General features: G+C 38.2%; 1 protein-coding gene across 5 annotated transcripts in view; it reads right to left on the reverse strand.

Moving 5' to 3' along the window:
* Nucleotides 1-2,814: 2,814 nt before the first annotated feature.
* pak5 (p21 protein (Cdc42/Rac)-activated kinase 5) overlaps nt 2,815-21,077 on the reverse strand; it is a 63,872-nt gene continuing 45,609 nt past the window's right edge. For all 5 annotated transcript variants that reach the window (XM_007232822.4, XM_007232826.4, XM_007232821.4 and 2 more), the window contains 6 exons: nt 16,793-17,290; nt 12,122-12,255; nt 5,899-6,025; nt 5,234-5,359; nt 4,903-5,037; nt 2,815-3,943 (listed from right to left, as the gene is read on the reverse strand). In XM_007232822.4, the coding sequence (XP_007232884.2) occupies nt 3,788-3,943; nt 4,903-5,037; nt 5,234-5,359; nt 5,899-6,025; nt 12,122-12,255; nt 16,793-17,290 (1,176 nt within the window). In that variant the 3' untranslated portion in view covers nt 2,815-3,787. The remainder of the gene's footprint in view (nt 3,944-4,902; nt 5,038-5,233; nt 5,360-5,898; nt 6,026-12,121; nt 12,256-16,792; nt 17,291-21,077) is intronic.

Here is a 21,077-nt window from a genome sequence, read left to right on the forward strand (position 1 = left end):
CACGAGTGATATTAACAACACATAAATTTGCCAATGTTAAATCACTTTTAGTGTTAAATTAAGAAAGTCAGTGTTAAAATATAACAAATGTGTTATTTTAACACTGGTAAATGTACTGTATAACATAATATGCAATCTTTCCTGAAACCAGTGGAGTTTCTATCAGCATTATTTAATCATATAATGCTAAGGCATTCCTTGTAGTTATTTATGTACTCTGAAGAAGGAAAAAGGTCTCACAAAAAGCAAACAAATAAAAAAAATTATCAACACAGCTGTCAGTAAAACAACTACAGTAACTCACTATTAAATATATCCTGAACGCATCACGCAGAGCGCAAACAGTGGAAAACAAAATGACAATCAATACCAGGAGATGAGAGAAATGATGAATGCTGGAGCGCTGGGCTGTGTTTCTGAGGCTGGAGGAGATGGAGTATTGATCTGACTCTTTGTCTCCAAGCTTGTATTGGAAATGTGAGCCGAAGTGGCTTAACTGAAAACAGATGGCCAGCGATGCTTCTGTCGGCACCATGAACTCTGGCACTATCATTCATAACAGATCCCTACAGCAGCACCTGATCATTACCATTATAATCCACTATATAATGTACTGAGCAAAAGCCCTAGAAAACGCAGAGATTCTTCAAACTAACAAATGTGACACTGAATATTTCTGCCTGAAAGTGAGACTTTACAACAAAGAAGAATACAATAAAAAAAGTTGGAAGAAAACAGTTAAAAAAAGTAGTTATAAAACACAGAAGAAAAGAGACAGGAAAGCACAGTTAAAATACCACATACAGAAGAGCACTGTCAGAAAAGCACTTTTAGAAAACCACAGTTAGAAGAACACTTATAAAAGACCAAATATAGAAGAAAAAAAAAACTAGAAGAGCAGTTTTAAGAAAGGCACATTTAGAAGAGCAGAGTTAGATCAGTTTTAAAAAAGCAGTAAGGGATCTAAGGTAGAAGAGCACAAAAAACGTTTACAATTCTAAGAACATAGTTAGCACAGATCAGAAATAAATAAGCAGTTTTAGAATAGCACAGTTATAATTGCAATGTTAAAAGCGAAAAAGCACAGTAATAGAAGAGCACTGAGAGAAGTGCTCACTTACAAAAGCAATAATAGAAGAGCATCAAGAAAAAAGCACAGTTAAAAGAGCAGAAATAAAAGAGCATGGAGAGAAGAGCTCAATTAAAAGAGCAGTAATAGAAGAGTACAGATAAAAGAGCAGTAATAGAACAGCATCTAGAGACGAGCACAGTTAAAAGAGCAGTAATAGAACAGCATCTAGAGACGAGCACAGTTAAAAGAGCAGTAATAGAAGAGTACAGATAAAAGAGCAGTAATAGAACAGCATCTAGAGACGAGCACAGTTAAAAGAGCAGTAATAGAACAGCATCTAGAGACGAGCACAGTTAAAAGAGCAGTAATAGAAGAGTATCGAGAGAAGAGCAAAGTTAAAAGAGCAGTAATAGAAGAGTATCGAGAGAAGAGCAAAGTTAAAAGAGCAGAAATAGAAGAGCATTATGAGACAAGCACAGTTAGAAGCAGAAATAGAAAAGCATTAAGAGAAGAGCATAGTTAAAAGAACAGTAATAGAAGAGTATTGAGAGAAGAGCAAAGTTATAAGAGCAGAAATTTGAGCATTGAGAGAAGAGCACAATTGAAAGAGCAGAAATAAAAGAGCAGTAATAGAAGAACTGAAGGGTTGGCAGGTAGGTGTAATTAATGGTCTTCATCAATGAGAGCTGTGGGAATGTAATATATCACACATGAAATCACAGTGTTTTGTTTACTTGTTTATTTGTATTTATTGTGTAATGATAATGCTTCCAGATAAATAGATTTACACAATTTTATTAAAAAGACTTTTTGCAGTACCGGTACTGTATATCCTTTTTTTTGCCAAAAAAGAAAGAAAAAACAAACAAACAACAAGACAAACTTGAACTGTAATGCAAACCACATATAAATATAAAACGCAATGTTGAATAAAGCTTTATATATTGTTGTGTTAAATATTGTAAAAAAAAAAATAAAAAATGAACAGACTGCTGTAGGGACTGGATAGGTTCCACTTTTTTTCCAAAATGCTAATTTGAATGAGAATCATGTGCTGTTCCTTCAATCACACATAATTACATTTCCAATTGACACAGTGCAAAATTAAGGTGCTATTCTTAACCCATAAGCTCTGTGCATGTCAGAGATACACTCGCTGAACCTGCACTCGCATGAAATAACACGCTTCAAATGCAGACATTCGTGTTTCCTCTTTTTTTATTGAAACCAGGTTTACCGTTGACACATGCAAGATCACTGTACAAGCGACACTACAGTTAGGGTGTACTCATTCGAGCCGACCGTTCGCCGGGTTTTGCCAGAAGCAGACACTTTGATGTTGGTATTTACAGATCACAGTGACTAATGGAAGGAAAAACAGGGTCAGAGGCGGTCACACACGCGGTGCCACTTACAGACAGGGAGATCAGTACTGAAATGGAAATGCATCGTGTCAAATAGTCAATATTGCTAGGATTTCAGGTGAATCTTGAATGAGTAGTGAGTCTTAAAGGTAGTAGCCATGTGTCAGTGGTTTAACATGAAAGACCTTCTACATGTCTTCCCTTCAATCACCAAAAAAAACTGTGTACAAGCGTTTGATATCACGATAATAAACAGCTGTTGGATTATTGCTTGTTTGATACAGCCTTCTTGGATCTCGATCTCAGCCAACATCGCTTTTTAGTAGTTCTTTTTTTTGTTTTTTTTTAGGTATTTATAACGAACAAAAGAACAAAAAAAGAACAAAAATGAAAAAAGGCCACACTACTGAAAAATAATCCTTCAGTTCAAAAATAAACAATACTTTAAAACAGCATACAAAATTCTGGCAACACCGCTCTTCGCTCTCCAACTGGAAGTTCTATCTACAAATGTAGGATAAATAAATATATTCAGGTTTTTTTTTTTCAACAGTTAAGGGTGTGTTAAGTGAGGATATTCTTTTTTTTATCTCTTAGTCAAAAATGGATTATAAACAGTAGGAAAGATCTTTCGCAGAAACTCTTCGATTCTATGTAATACTGCCCATATCACAATGGTTACATCACAACAAAATACTGCCGATTATCAAAACTGTACAGAAAAAAACGTACAATTCCTCTAAAATACATTTTTTAATTGTTAGTGTGAGAAAAAAAAAAAAAACGTGAAAAAAGACGTCTGTCCCTCTGTAGTGTAACAGCCTAGCGACCTCTATCCAAAGTTAAATCTAGCGCACGGCCCTCCCCTCCATCTCCACCCTGTTATCTCTCTCTGAATACACCGTCTTCAGTGCTCCTCCGGCTCGGGCCAGCGGCCATCCATCACCTGCGGCCCGTGAGCTCCTCGGCCTGGCTGTCTGACCGCTGCGTCACACTGCCCTGCCCTAAGCTTTAGTCTGCAGCTACTACAGCACGACTCTAGATGGGAAACTGCACCAGACACATCACCCCCACAGAGTTTCACTAGCTGTCTAATAAAGACTCGGAGTCGAACACCAACCGCTGGAGCCAGCGGTGCTACTGGAGGCCGTAATATATCCACCTCGCTGTGGTGTTCTCGGTTTATTTACTGTTTTGTATTAATAGATGCTCTCGTTTGCTTTTGTTTTATCTAAACTACGTACGGTTACAGGTGCCAGTGTCTTTTTATCCACAAGTTAACACATGATCGATCGGGTATCTTGGTATGCTGTACTAGGTGGGGTTTAGACGCCGCCCTGTTGGCCAGAGCTCAGCGGTGCCGGTAGTGCCTCATCAGAGGCACTATGCAGGAGGGGGGGCCTGAGAGCTTGAGGAAGGGGTGCTGGAGGAGTTCTTGTGCCGTAGCGCGCTGTGAAGGTTCCCTCACCAACATCAGGTCCAAAAACGCCCGGAGCACTGACGATACCTGAGGAGCACAGAGAACAGAAACAGAGAGACATCAAAAACTCATGAAGATCCTTCTTATTTCAGTAACATCACAAGAACCAATTGATTTACAGATCTCTCAGTCTATTTAGCCAACCACAGTTTAGCCCCGCCCAGTCCGTTTTCTGGAGCCTCTTATGCTGCCTTCAAGTCATGTCACAGATATTGTATTTATGAGATGAGAGCACATGAACACCACCATAAACTCGTATTCAACTAGGAAACTAGGATTTTAAGATGAGCCCTGAGTTTTCCAGTTGGGGGCGTGTCAGTAACAAGAGGTCATAGCGGCTGCCAATATGGATCCTGCTCCTACAGTAAACCGTCAAGCTTTAAGCTGTACAGGTTGCTCTTAAGGTAAGTGTTGAGGATGACTTGCACTAATGTTATTAAGAAATAGCAACAAAGCTAATTAGAAGAAACGAAAAAATGTTGCCTCTTGCACATATATTGATTTTATGCGTGAAAATTATTAAACTGTTTTTAATAATATTAAAATATATGTCATGGTGTAGTACAGAATACAGACAAATATATTACAATATTATACAAACATATATAATTTTTATGCATAATAAAATATATAAAAAAAAAGATTTTCCGTCCATTTCCACCCAACCAAAAAACACTCAAACACATGTCAAATCGTAATTAAGTAAGTAGACATTTCAGAGGACAACTTGAAGGCAGCATTCACCCAGACTGTTTTTTGAATAAGACCCAGTGCTGAACAGCCAATCAGAACAATATTCCACTGCTCTAATATCAGTCTCAAAAACATAGCAACACAAACAGCTCGTTTCATTAAATGAGATGAACAGAGATTAGAAACTGACCATCTAAAAATGTATTATGACCATCTTAATATTTAAACCACACTATGCTCTAAATTATAAATGGACGACAAAAGAAAAAATAAAATAAAACACAAGAAATTACCTTGTGCGATTCTTTTAGCCGAGGAGGGAGGTTGTCCCGTATTCTCCTCATGGCCTGCAGTGGAGGCTCATTAAAATAGGGTGGCTCTCCGTCCACCATCTCTATTACCATGATCCCCAGAGACCAAATATCCACCTGTAGAACCACAGCAAACAACAAGAAAGACTGTGGTGAAATTGTATAAAATAATTCACATTTCAGGTCTACTTTACATTCAGATCTTTAGAAAAGAAGACATACAGCTTGGGAAACTCTGTGGCAGAAAGAAAATACAGGTGTAATACAAGCAGACCACACCCCTTCGTCTGAAAAGAAAGAAAAGAAGACATACCTCAGTGCCGTACGGCAATCTGGAGATGACCTCAGGTGCCATCCAGTACGGTGTGCCAACTAAGGATTTTCTCTTTGGAACTTCTTTTGAGACTTGGGCACAGAAGCCAAAGTCAGAGAGCTTTATCTAATCAAATAAAAAACAGGGGGAGAGAGAAAAAGAGACAAAGACAGATTTAAAACAAAAATCTACACGTAAAGAAAGAGACCATTTAAAAACTGATCTCTAAAATATCTAAAAAATAATCTGGCACCCTATTAAACAGTGCAGGTGGAAGTACAATAACGCTGTTCATTCAGAGATGGACGTGACGACACAGTGACTGAACAAAAGAGAAAAAGTGATAAATAAGCTAGGCTGGATGCTATGACACAAAATATATTAAATTAGTTGACACTCTTCTGATAGAAAATGTGCATCAACAGTAAGGTCTGACTTTGTATAATAAAATAATTGTTATATCTTGTACATCTTGATTGTGTGTTCTATAAGAACTTAAGTTTTCTGTACCATTACTGGTCTTTTTCAAATTTGTTCTAATGAAATATTGATGAAAATCAGTATAAACTCAGAAAATCATCTTAGGATTTATTACAATTACATGCTATTTTCATGTTAAGCACAAATATCAAAATTGTGGCGCAGTAAACGCCCCATAGACTCACCCTGCCATCACTAGTAAGAAGAATGGAGTCGCTCTTTATGTCTCTGTGGATGACGCCCTGCGTGTGGAGGTACGAGAGGGCTTTTAACACAGACAGACACACCGTGGCAATCTGCTCCTCGTTCATCCTGCCAGAAACACAACAACATGATGAGCCGCCATATGGGAGCCTGGACATCAGCTTCACAGAAGCTAATACCAACCAGATTGAAATTAACATATCACTTCAAACTATCTTAGATCCTGATTTAACTTGTGTAACTCTTTAGTTCATCTCTTGGGATAATATGCAGTTGTACGGGTGATTCAGTGACAGTCTACTGTCAGTAAAGAAGAGCTGCTCAGATGTAGCCGTGTCACACACTTATGTTTCACTGTTTTTGATGTGTGAAGGAACTTCTCATAATTTTTAAAACAATGACTCCAAACATCACAATTGTGAATGACCCTGGCAGCACAACACAGTCCCTGAATTTAAACAGTGCTGAGATTTTTTGAGCTGTTTTTCGAAGTACTAGATACATAGCAGAAAATCTGTATTACTTTATTTAGATGGTCCATTAGAGATGCCTCATAAATGCTCATCTAACATTTACTTAATATTCATTTCAATGTCAATATAACCTTTTCTGAAACCTTAAATCTAACCCTAAAACTAGCCTTAAACCCTAACCTCATCCATGAATCAATCCTACAACCTAACACTAACCTAAGCTAAATATTTAATCTAACTCTAAACCTAGCCTTAAACCCTAACCTCAACCATGAATCAATTCTAAAACCTAACCCTGATCAAAACCTTAACCTAAACTAATCCTTTAATCTAACCCTAAACCTAGCCTTAAACCCTAACCTCAACCATGAATCAACTCTAAAACCAAACACTAACCCTAACCTAAACTAAATATTTAATCTAACCCTAAAACTTGCCTTAACCTCAACCATGAATCAACTATAAAACTAAACCCCAACCCAAACCCAAACCTTAAATTTTACTCTAAACCTAGCCTTAAATCCTAATTTCAACCATGAATCAACCCTAAAAGTGAAGTAACCTTAATCTAAACCCTACATTTTACCCTAACCCTAGCCTTAAATCCTAACCTCAACCATAAATCAACAGTAGATTAAGCCTAACTTTAATCTAAACCTTAAATCTAACCCTAAACCCTAACCTCAACCATGAATCAACCCTTAAACCAAAGTCTAACCCAAACCCTAACCTAAACCTTAAAGCTAACCCTAAACCAAGCCTTAAACCTTAACCTTAACCAAGATTCAACCATAAAACCGAACCCTTAGCTAAACCTTAAATCTAACCCTTAATCTGGTTTTAAACCCTAACCTGAACTTTGAATCAACCCTAAAACCAAACCATAACCCAAATCTAAACCTTAAATCGAACCCAAACCTATCCTTAAATTCTAACCTTAACTATAAAACTGAACCCTAACCTTAACCTAAACCTTAAATCTAACCCTAAACCTAGCCTTAAATTCTAATCTCAACCATGAATCAACCATAAAACTGAACCTTAAATCTAACCCTAAACCCTAATCTCAACCATGAATCAACCATAAAAACCTAACCCTAATTCAAAAACTTAACCTAAACCTTAAATCTATTTCTAAACTTAATCCTAACCTCAACCATTAATCAACCCTAAAACAGAACCCTAATCTAAACCTTAAATCTAACCCTACACCTAACCCTAAATCTAATATCAACAATGAATCAACCCCTAAAACCAAACACTAACCCTAACTTTAATATAACCTTAAATCTGATCCTAAACCTAAAAATGTTACGATTAGAGTTTGAGTTACAGTTGGATGTAGGGATCCATTTAATAGAGAATCATTTACTTTAACCTTAGAGCTCAGTTGCATTTAACAGACATGCAGTTGAATATTAGTTGAGCATCTATGAGACGTCTCTAATGAACCATCCAAGTAAAGTGTAGCTGAATTCTCTAACTACAGTGGCAGGTCTGTGGACAGCAGTAGAGGAATGTGTGTGGGCGGCGGTTCACTTGATTGACAGTTTAGTATAAAACTACAGGACCTTTGAGGGTTAAATCACTCCCCTCACCCACACATGCACACTAATCAACGCATTACACCAACCCAATCATTACCACAACTCGTACAGCAGCAGAACAATAGCAGCAGAAGAATGGCTGGCCGTGTTTGTTCAGGCAGCAGAAAATGCAGCACGACTGAATGAGCAGACCAGTGTGTGTAGAGCGTGAACATGATGGCCAGCTGTCGAGGCAGCTCTCCACCACTCGTTCCCTCTCTCCCTCTCTCTCTTTTTCTTTTTCTATCCCTCTCTGCCTGGCCCGCGGGCCTGCCGCTGCACTCGAGAGTAACTCATTGTTGTAGCATTTGTTTGTGGACGCCCCCACATTTCAGAGAAACCCACCAACCCTACTGATGAGCGCTTTAATGGCTACAGAAACACTATATGTGCCCATAATTACAATATCTGCATCAACACTGGCTGTGTGGATATATATGTAGGTGTATTGTGTGATGGGCATGATTTAATCATTATCTTCATAGAAAAAAAAAACTATTTATAAGAACTGAGTAAGAAAATATGTCTGATGAATATTACCCATTTCATATCTCTTCTAATTAAAAGCACACACACACACACACACACACACACATATACAGTCAAACACACACACACAAGACATTTAACTGTTTTACAAAAACAAGAACTCCCCATGAAAACCTTATTTCTCCATATTTTAAACATATGTACAATCAATTTATATGTATAAAAATGTGTATTTATTTCTACTGAACATCAGGTGCAGTACATCACCTGCAGATGATTTGGTCATGGTTGAAGAGTATGTGAGAGGAGTTTGTCTTATTTAAACCTCAGACATTACTTTGCTTTGATCTTAATCAGGCCCAATCAGGCCATCCTAACAAGTTCTAGTTCTAGCCCAAGATCAGAGCACAAGATGTATAAAGAAGCAGGTTTTGTGATCAAATATCATCAAAAAACCTGCAGATAGCCCTAGCCACAACTAATGTAACAGTAAATGAATCTACCACCAGAAAGAGACCAAACTAATTTGAAAAATCAGTCATCTGGCAAACTTTTAGCTATAATACCATACCTATATCAGTTCCAAAGTGTTATTATATAAAAAATAGGTTATTTTATTACCTATAACTTATCTATAACATGCCTTAAGCTCCTCCCCTTTCCAATCAAAAATTCTATAAATCCCCTGCACTTCTCTTACGTGTCATAATGAGTTTTCGTAACTTTCCACTGCTCCATCTCCTCTTTATCACTTTGTTATCTCTTCTTCCTGACTCTACTCTATGAGAAGAAAGACTCAGAAGTGGCCAGAACTCCAGCCCAAACTCCGGCCCAATAGCCATAACCCGATAATAGTTTGAACAAACAAATATTATTTATTAGGTGTCCTAGTTTTTTACACGACTGCTAGTCTACAAATTGTAGAGATACAAGAATTTAAACTGGACTATAGTTTGAGTTTGGGTAAAATGAGGCATGTAATGTTTTGTGGGGTAAATCTACCAAATGTAACAGTCTTTTTAGGCACTTAAATAGGATTCTTCAGAATTTGCTTTTGGAAATCTTTTCCATGTTAATATCTTTTGGGATTGTACTCCATCATTTCAGTTAAGTACAGTTTCTTAAGTATGTTACCAACAGTAAAAATGCTTTGCCTTCTTGTATTCTTCTCCTTCATCTTCTTCTTTGTGGGCATAAATTATTTACATTTTTATAGTTTATAGCAGCTGTTTTGTGGAGCCCACAGTTGGTGACTGGTGGGATAAGATTTGAGATATCTACATACCGTATTTCCTATAGATCAGATCATAGCCTTTACAAACTTATTAAGGTATTGAAGGACTCAAAACCATTGGACTGACTTAATTTATAGATAGTGTTTTTTCTTCTAAATCCTTATAAAACACAAAATGATCATATTAATTTATGTTAAAATTAGTACGCATCCTTACTAGGGCTGTGTATTTGGAACAACACATGTACAGGGGTTAGGATTCAATATAACTCAATGCTGTAAGCAAGGCGATATGTTAAATTTTTTTTATAAAATATTTGTAAAATCTGTGTAAATGAAAGATTTACTTTTTATCTAGTTGGAAAAGTGCAATTTGAAGACAGAGAACAAAATTGCTATCTAGTGGTCTGAGATTAAACACAACACAAAATAAACTACTGTGTGTCACCAGTATTTAGAGCAATATTTACATGTAAACTAATCATTAAAATTTGACAGTATTACTATTACTATCATTGTATTTCTTACAAACCTATCATGTATTTTCTACCATTTTCTACAGTTGGTCTTTACAAAGAACTAAAACAAACATGTAAACATGCATGCAAGTTCCCTGCATCCATATCTATTACAATTGATTGTCCATCTGTGCAAAACAAATGTTCTGCTGTCATGGGTTTTCTTTCAGCCTGGTTTTAATTGATATCTGCGCACTGTTTGAACATCTTACACACTGTATCACAGCCTGGCACTGTGTATAGCTCTCTCTTGGCAATAGTCTAGTAATAAACAGCTGGAGAGAGCACACCTTCAACTGGGGGCAAAGATATAGCATCTCTAGTTACTCTGTGATCACAGTCACACAGTCATCATCAGCTAAATCTGCTCCTATTTAAGTTAACTTCAGAATGCCACTCTCCTCCAATAGATCTGTAATACTATGTAGTAGAGTTGTGAACTCCCAGTGGAATCACCTCACTCTTGACCATATTTAATGCCCTCACCAGTACAAAAAAACAATTTAATATTTCTTAGGGGAATATAATAACAGTTGTTTTTCGTTTAAAAAACCCTTCAGTTTTTTAAATATAAATCTTTTTCAAAAATAGGAATTTTTTTGTAAAAACAGAACACAAACCACAAATAGAGAATAATACAATCTGTTGTACAAAAGTAAATAATTTCATTCCTCAAAATCTCTTAAAATATAATATTCTGTAAATTGTTTGCCTACCTATCAAAATTTAACCAAAACAACCAATATGTGTAAAGTGATTAACAGATGAGAACTAAAAAAAAAAAGAATTTTGTACTAGTGGATTATTTATTAGCGTAACACACCTCTGTCAATTGGCAGAGAAGGTTCAATCAGGTTAAGTTAAGTTCAGCACCTTCTTTAATAAGATAAGGTGACTCAAATGCACTCTACTGAATGGTTGAGCAGAAGTTTAAGGGTTAAAAAGCTCATTTCTTCTCCTGATATTGCAGAGAGTACTGTATGGTGGAAATGTAACCTGATATATGTCTCTCTCTTTGCCACTTACTATAATTGTGATCTAATCTGATGATCTGATGATCATCTGAGCAATCATATCTCTGTGAAGGGGCTGTGTTGACGGCTTTTGATCAGATCATAATTCATCAGGACACAAAGAACGGCACTCTCCTCAGTCTGCAGTCCCCCCCTCCCGTGTCTCCAAGCGTGAAAGAGAGTGTATTAGCATTACACTCACAGAGACAACAGGCGCTTTGCACAGCTCTCTATTAGCAAGTCAAACAACTCACGATGCACTGAACTAAAGGGAACTGAAAACGTGAAAGCAGCTGAGCTCACACCTCCTCCAAGTCTAATGAAGACTCTGCTACTGATCTCACGGCTTCCACGCAGACGGGGGCGCCCATCCTCTTGAAAGCATGCAATTAGGACCCAACACCGCGCCACGCAAAGCTGATGTACAATGCCAATTACTGTAATTATGCATACGCTTAAAAGTGTGCATAGGCACGCAGGGTGTTGTTTAAAACCCAGCAGAAAGAGAGAGACTCTGGAAATGATTGAGAATGAGTTTGCACTACCTACCTGCCAATATTCAGCTCACGTGTAAAAAATCTCCCACCACAACTCACGACAGCCCAACATACACACACACAGATATACACACACATACACGTACACAAACAAAACTATGTTATAAGCTTTAACATGAACGGAAATTCCAGTTCCTTTTGTTACTTTTAGCACTTTTGTCTTTTCTCAGACATCAATTTTATTACTACTGAAAATAATTCAGCCATTAAATTGTATAAAATTTACTAATACATAAGTTAACAAATCATAAAGCTGATAAGCTAAAATCTGGTTGGAGTTTAAGGGGTTAATGTTGACCTGTGGTCTAAAACGTGTCCTGTTATCCATCATTACCTTGTGTGTGTCACAATGTCTGTCAACGCTCCGCCTTCCAGGAACTCCATCACCACCCAGAGCTCATCCCCCACCAGGTAGCTGTTATACATGTCCACCACGTTCTCGTGATGGTAGTCTCTCATAATCACCACCTGCAGTGAACAACAGCACAGCACAGAGCCGATAAGACAGTTTACAAATAAGACACAAACTAGAGTGTAAGGGTCCTGTTCACACCAAGTCTTTCATGTACTTCGAGTGTCAGGATTATCTCATCTCATCTCATCTCATTGTCAACCGCTTAATCCGTGAAGGGTCGCGGGGGGGGGGGGGGGGCTGGAGCCTATCCCAGCAGGCATCGGGCGGAAGGCAGGATACACCCTGGATACACCATCGCAGGGCAGACGGACACAGACAGACAAACAGACACATACACTCACACACTCACACCTTAAGGGACAATTTCAACCAAGTTCCAATTAGCCTGAACGTGCCGTCTTTGGACTGTGGGAGGAAACCGGAGCACCCGGAGGAAACCCACGCAGACACAGGGAGAACGTGCAAACTCCACACAGAAAGACCCGGGTCGCCCCAGCCGGGAATCGAACCCAGGCCGTCTTGCTGTGAGGCGGAAGTGCTACCCACTGCGCCACCGTGCCGCCCTGTCAGGATTAGGGCTGTGACGATAATTTTATTACCGCAATACCGCGGTTATGGGACGTCACCGCGGTGATGAGCTCATTACCGTCATTACCGCATTTTTTTATGGCTGTCAAATCTGATTGACTGCGTTTTGAGCGGTAGTAAAATGCTCCATATAAGCACAACTGTGGTGAATTCAGTATTAATATGTCAAGTGTAAGTCCTACACTATAGGGCTGTGCAATATATCAAATATATTTTGATCGCGATAGATATTGGTGTCAAACGATCTCAAAATTCATAATATCGAATATAAAAATTTTTGTCATTTATCTGTGCTGCCGCTGCACTGGCGCGGCAGCGAATGGGTTAAGCAAAACGCGGTGCGTGGTACTCATTGAGGTCCTGCTCACTTCGTCTCCATTGAGGCTGCTGAAGAGAGTGAAGATTAGCAGCACTAATATTGGCTCGGAAATGGAAGCTACAGGGCAGGCTCAGTAAGTTGAGAAAAAAGGAAGAAAAAGACTCAGAACAGAAGAGAATCATCTGCAAGATTTGCCGGAAAGTGGTGTCTGCACCTCTCGCCAACACATCAAACTAATTCACCCACCTCAAGGTAAACCATAGAGCCATGTAAGGTGTTCCGTGGTCACATTTTGAGAAAGTAAAATATATTAATTCATTGTCTGGCTGCTGGCTGTTCTGCGTGAGCACCGCGGAGAACGCGCGGCATTGCGCCTCAGTCTTGGTAAAAATAGAAAGGTTGGTTGAAGTGTAGTTCAAACAGCAAAGCAATGATATAAAACTATAACCACCATCTTTACTGAAATGTTGTTATCTGACCAAGTCTGAGGTAAAATGCGCTGCGCCTTGTCTCTTTCACAGCACGCGGAACTGAGTTCAGAACCGCTACAAATATAACCATATAAAACTCAGTTCAGATAAATAAACTTCAGATGAGTAAGGACACGTAAAGTGAAACAAAAATTGTCAAACATAAAGGACAGGTTTCTATTATTTTAAAATGGAACTAATGTCTTTTTTTTGGTCGGTTGTCTCTTGCGAGCCGATTTCTTAACGTCACGACATTTTAATCAACATATTATATGACGCGGGTCCCGTCAGGATATCTTGCGGCACAGACAGAACTGAATTGTTATTGGCGGGAACAGGAGTTTAATCAATCCAGAGGATGTGGGAGCACATTAATAAATAGTTAAGAAAATTGTAATAATCACGCAGTGATTCTCATGCACGCAACAAAAAAAACCCTAAGCACAAAAAAGGAGCGGAGAATGGACCGACACGCGCACACACACACCGATTTTTTTTTTGTAATGTGGTAAGAAACGTGACCGCGCGCGGTTTTAATAAATATTTTTTTTAATTTTAAGCACTAAATGTAATTTATTAAATTTATTTAGGACCGCGGGGCAGGTGCGGCAAAACTGTGTATGTGGCGGGCTGATGCGGGATTAAAAGAAGGATTTTTTTTGCGGAACGGTAACGGGACAAAAAAGAAATGATGTCTGAATTAATTTCCTCCAATCGAATATAATTTAACATGGTTTAAGAATATAAAATAATTTATAAACAAACGAAATATTTAATATTGAGCTAATAGCCCAAGTGCAAAAATACAAAATCTGTAATACTCTGCACTGCACAATTCAAACGAAATAGCCGTAACGCAGCTGCGCTCCTGCCCTGCGATGCAGCCGAAGCCTGGGCAGCAGCAGAAATTCTGGGGTGAAAACTACATAACTACACAACATAAGGATACATAATGCACTCCAAATATTCAGGAGGGAAGTGAAATAAATGATACTGTACAGATATAATCTGTATCTAGTAGATATTTAATGAGAAATAAGAAGAGTGTGAATAAAAAAAAAAACAGACGCCTATCACAGACTTCTTGAGCCTTGAGCCCGAACGGCCCGAGGAAAGGGGTGAGAAATATATTTTTTTCGGGCCGGGGGTCAGTGGAAAATTTTGCTGTGGATTAATTCGTCTTTTTTTTTTAAACGAATATTAGAATATTCGCTACCAATTACTGCCGAATATCCTGAGCTCAAAACCGCTATTCGGGCCAGCCCTAAAATAGATCTATGGATGGAGAAGGGGGAGGCGGACAAGCTCCTCCTTCAAAAAGTCTGCACGGAAAAAGACAGGTTAGCTGTACAATGACGAATTATACAGGCAGCATATGTTCACTTGTTATGCTGTATTTATGGTTTATGTAGAAGTTGTATGTAGGCTGTATGGTTTGAAGAATAAAGATTTGTTACCAATAAATTTGCGGTGTTTTTTTTTTTTTTGGGGGGGGGGGGGGGGTTGGGGTCTCGCGGTTAACCGCAATATCGCGGTGATGCGTTAGTTTTTTACCGCGGTTATAAAAAATCAATACCGCCCCAGCCCTAGTCAGGATTATTATTATTATTATTATTTCGATAAGACAAAGCCACATAAAAAAGTGTAAACACACCCTAGACTCATTTGAAACAAATAATACAAATCTGATCACTCAAAACACTTCACAAAGTCGCCTGAAACGCATTTGAGCCACATGCTGTAGCTTTTTTAACACAATGCAGAATACCTAGCAGTACAACAGAAACACAAGAATTGTGCTGCAGGGCAACAAGCAGATTTGCATATTCCATCCTGAACAGCAATCACTTTTCACTCTGACTAAATGGAGAATACCAAGTGTAAATGTACATGATATGTACAGAATCAGGAATAAAGAGGGTATAAATATTACGTAGCTGTTCAGCTGCCCAACATGCATTTCTGTTCTCAAAAAACACTAACATTCAAACAAATACAAATACTGTAACTTACACAAAACAATTGTATTTGTGTAATAGTTCATAGGTGCATAAGTATTTGCACAGTAACAATTTTTGTATGTTTTAAAACACATCAAATTTGGATTTGAATAATACATAATCAAGATGCGACATAAAGTAAATAAATTAAAGACTTAACTTTTAATAAAACAAAAATATTATATTAACCCAAAAGGGCCCATGGTGTGTCTCAGACTCATATTTAAAATATGCATAAAATTCCTTACAGAACTTCATCTGTCATTTTAACTCATGCAGACCCTAAGTGACATATACAGAACATCCTGAGAGCATCAGCACAGCACAGTGTGTGAATCTGTGTTTATTAATCTGATCTTATTTACAGAATGCAGGTGTGTTGAATTGAGTGATAGAGATAAAACTAGCTCCTTTTAAAAGTGGATTATTTGCTTCTACAGGTCTGTTCCATCCATTTCAACAATTTAAAAGCTTTAAATTAAAATATAAGCAATGAAATTCCTCTTGTGCCTTTTATGTTATATCAGGATTTTAACCTTGTATAATATTTACAGTTATCCACCAGCAATAAGACAAAAACATGAAAGAGCTGCTCAAGAAATTGATCTGATTTAATGTTTTAATTTTGGTATCAATATTCAGAAATGGATCATCCCTTTCCTTTAATACGTTTAAATATTAATGGGCACTGACAAACAGATAGGACGTTTCTTGTCCAAAATAAGGAGAATTAATGTTTGAGGTTGTATCCAATTGTTTAATCTGCACTGTTAGATTAACTTTTACCAGGGAATTAAAAAAAACACAAAAATGGATGGGTTCTATACTCAAACATGATGGAGGTACTGTTATGACATGATCAGGTGTTTTCTGATCATGTGACGGCTGAGAGAAGTAGCAGGATGAAAGAATACAGAGCTAAATTATCTGTTCAGATTCAGTCAAATGCTGCAGAGCTGATAAGATGGTGCAGATGGAGCACAGATGGATAAAGACTTAAAACATGTCTGACAAACACAATTACTGCAGTAAACACCTGGCAAAGAAGCTCAAACAAGGAAACTCAGAATTTAGTGGATTCTGGACTTTAGGCAGTTACTGACTGTGATTATTTTACATTTGAGTATTAAAAAGTATACTTTTTATGGTTTAGCTGTTTATATTAATAATATTCATAGCATCAGTAATTTCTGTTTAATCCACTATTTCTCACCTCATTGAAGAGCAGCTCACGTCTCTGCTGTTTCCTCAGGTCCATCTTTTTCACGGCCACCTGCTTACCGCTATGCTTCTCTGTAGCAATGCACACAATGCCAGTAGAGCCCTCTCCGATCTTCAGGAAGTTGTCTAGGTACTCTCGTGGGTCACCAGGGTTGACCACAAGCTGCAGCGCCGCCCGGAACTGCTCGTGAGAGACCCGAGAAGGCGGCTGCTCGGAAGAAGAGCCCCAGCTGGGCGGGGGGTACGCTCCAGGTGGGATGTAAGGTGAAGAGGGCTGGGAGTGCGCTCCCTGCGGGGTGTATGGAGGGCTGGGCTGTGTTGGGGGGTGGTGGTAGGGTGAGGGTTTGTAGTGAAAGGCAGGTGGGTACTGAAAGCTGGGCGGGTAGCCGGGCTTGGTGTGGCTCTGAGGTAGTTTAAGTGGGCCGCGGGGGTACGTTTCAGCCCCCGGCACTTGTGGACTCCCATCCCGTGACATCCTGTCATAGTCACTCTGTTCAACACACACACAGACACAAGAGCATGAATAAAATGGTCATTTCCTTCTTTCGTTTTTAGTGTTTTGTACTTAGACTGAATGATTATATTCAAACATCTGAATCCACACATTAAATGCATATGTAAATATACACAAGATAATATTTTTAAGGTATTTAAAACCTACATCCATACTAATTCATTTTGACATGCATTTAGGTCAAATGCTGCACAAATTTTAATACATTCACCCCTCTAAGTCACATTCAAATACATTATAAGGCTTATGCTCCACAATGAAATAACTCAACACCTACTTGCAACAAATACTTTTGCATTAAGTAGAAACAAATCATAACAATGAAATACGTTGTTGCATTAAATAAAAAAAGATTTGCATTCTGTTTATTTGAATATCATCAGATTATGCAGAAATACATTTGACTACTAAGTATATTGTATATACAATCAGGTTACCATAAGTATCTAGGCAATGTTTAGGACTAAACTTTTAATTAAAGTTAGGGGAAAAGGAAATAATGTAAAAAAATGTGTTAAAATAGTGACATATTGTGGTAGTGTGGGTGGTGTGGTCAGGAGGTACCGCTGTCGAATAGCGACGTAAAGGCAAAGGAGGCGCTTGGAGCAGTTGTAAACTGTTCAGCTATAACAGTTTATTGACAAAAAAAAAACAAAAAAAGAATACAACACACTATATACACTTATTTTTAGGAGTAGGCAGAGATAAGTGGATAATGCTACCACTAGTTAAGACTTAAGGGTAAGAACGCTAACCCAGTCCTTAATAGAGTTCTTAAGCTTTTTAGCTCCAGCAAACATGTCCGTCTCAGAGAACTCAATCTACCTCTCCTCCCGTAATGCTCACCCTATACCCCTTAAATACCCCCCGGGCTAAACCAAAAGAGTACATGGGTGAAACAGCTACCAACAATTACACATATAACAAATATACACATAACCGGTTATCTTCACTCATACGACATACTAGGACTTATAGGACAGGTAAGTATAATACACACATATACATACACATTTAATTAACAATTCTGCTTTTTCCCCCACAGGTAATCTGGAACCCCCCCGGCACCAAAGGTTTCTTCCCACCCCATTAAGGGTATAAAAGCTGGGTGACCCGCACGCTGCCACTCCATAAGGAAGCCGGTAAGTAGCAGGGGTAACCTGCCTAATTAAATATTAAAAATTGTCTTTCAGGATCGTTGGTGATTGGTGTGGGGACCCACCATATCACACATATTATTGTTAAACCCCTTAACTTAAAGAATTAACAATTTGATTTCTTCATTTCTAATTAATTAAAGTAGTGTACAAAGGTAAACTGTCATAAACAAATCTGACAACTGCCCATATACTTGTGAACTGAACTCTGTGACTGTTAGGTTAGAATCTTACTAGAGTACCATCTGGAATCTTATCGGTTAAATCAGAATCAGATTTTTTTGTCAAGTATCACACACACACGCACACCAGAAATGTGGCCGTTGGTATATGAAACGTTTATATGTAAATAAAGCTGAGTCAGAAGTCACAAGGACCCATCCACTGATCAAATAGGCAGCTATACTGTAAAAGAGACAGTATAAAGATTATTAAATTTTAGCTGTAAACTCAGTACTGGCGATTCTGCTGCAGAGAAACATCTTCAAATGACAGATAAATCAAACATATTTAGGCCACAAGGCAGCATTAATACTTCCTAATTACTATCCTAACACGACTTCCAGAGCCTAATTTATCAAGGAGCTCTAGCTTTCCAAGGAAACACCCACCACAGCTAATGCGTGGTAATCTTGCCAATGTAATTTATCAAGCAATGCTTCACTGCAGCCCCAAACCATGAAAAAAGTACAGCTATGAATGAATTTGTTTTCTTTTTAATTATAACTTTTTAATTGAAAATAATAAATAGGTAAACTTGCAGACCTAAGTTGGAAGCATTTTCTGATAAAAAAAAAAAACATATAAAAGGAACAGATCTACACTATGTATGTAGTGATTGAGTCACTGTGGAGCTGAAATAGAAACACTAAAGCTCTGATGACTCAGCACACTAAATGTCGAGTTGGCAACTACTTCTACTACAGAGAAAACACTGACCTCTATGATACACCAAAACCAGTAATATCTGTCAGTAGAGTTACCAAGGACTTGTTTTGACCCTTTAAAGTGAGGATTTCTGAATAATAAACATAATAAATGATACATTTTCATGGACACAGTCCAACTAAAACGCCAAATGTCGTATGTAAATACAGCTCTGGAAAAAAAAGAGACCACTTAAAAATGAGTTTCTTTGATTTTACCAAATTGAAATTCTCTGGAATATAATCAAGAGGAAGATGGATGATCACAAGCCATCAAACCAAACTGAACTGCTTGAATTTTTACACCTGGAGTGGCATAAAGTTATCCAAAAGCAGCGTGTAAGACTGGTGGAGGAGAACATGCCAAGATGCATGAAAACTGTGTTTTAAAACCAGGGTTATTCCACCATACACAATATTGATTTCTGGACTCTTAATACTTTATGAATATGAACTTGTTTTCTTTGCATTATTTGAAAGCTCTGCTTATTTTTTTGTTATTTTAGTCCTTTTTCATTTTCTGCAATTAAATGCTTAAATTACGATATTTTAATTAAATTTGGGAGAAATGTTGTTCATAGTTTATAGAATCATACAACAATGCTCATTTTACACAAACATAAACCTATAAATAGTGAAATCATTTTTTCAGAGCTGTATACATTTTTTTATTACAACATAATTAACAACATCTGTAACTAATCAAAAATAAACAGAAACTTTAACAAAACAGGATTTCATAGAATAAATAAAATATTCCAAATCAAAACCCTCTCTGTGCAAATATTTCAAGAGATTATTAGTGCGATATTCTTAGAGTTTATAAAGATAAAAATATAAAACATCCATTAAGCAGAGGTTCTGTGACAGAAATGTCTGCTAAGAACAGAAAGCTGAAGCTGCGTTTGGGCACAGGATCAGCAAAGCTGGGTGGTCTGATGAATCCTGAATTCTGCTTTTATTTATCCTGAATTTATGCTGAATTGCACTCTCTGCAAAACATCTAACAGGAACAGACAGGAAATTCCTCTAATTCTCATAAGGCACTTCCCCAGCCTCAGTGGGGTCAGGAAGGGGGGTAAATTAAATTACCCCCACCACGCCCACCCAACACAAATTCAGGATGACAAGACACGGATAGTCCTTTTAAGCATCTTATGATGAGCGGCCCGGTGCAGGGGGGGGGCTGGCGCAGCGGAGCTGGGTGTTACAGCAGGGCGTGTAATTACGCCCGCGGACTCCTTTAATCAATCATCTTGTGCTGAAGCGCTCACGGGACAGAGGATCCCGGGACCCCTCTGCATGGGCGCAGCTATCGTTCTCCAGCACCGCTGGCTGGCTGTCAGCCAGGGGTCTCCTGATCCATGTTCGTTAAACGCACATTAATCTGAATTTGGCAGTGTAATCAACAACCCAACTGAACTGTGAAATTGAATTCCGCGGTGGAACATCGTGTGGCCGCTTTTATGCAAAGGCTGCAGAAAAGGAAAGTGCCGCAACATCAATTTGTCACAATGAGCCGCGACTCTTATTCGCCGGGTGTGTATGTGTGTGTGTGTGTTTCCAAGTCCCCAAGCTGTCCACTTTTATACATAGTGGCCCAGAGCAGCAGAAAAAACCCTTTGTTCACTAAAAGACCTGAGCTAAGGATAGATGTGAGTTTATCAGGGGTTGAGTATC

Source organism: Astyanax mexicanus, chromosome 1 (assembly GCF_023375975.1).
Source record: "Astyanax mexicanus isolate ESR-SI-001 chromosome 1, AstMex3_surface, whole genome shotgun sequence".
Lineage (NCBI taxonomy): Eukaryota > Metazoa > Chordata > Actinopteri > Characiformes > Acestrorhamphidae > Astyanax > Astyanax mexicanus.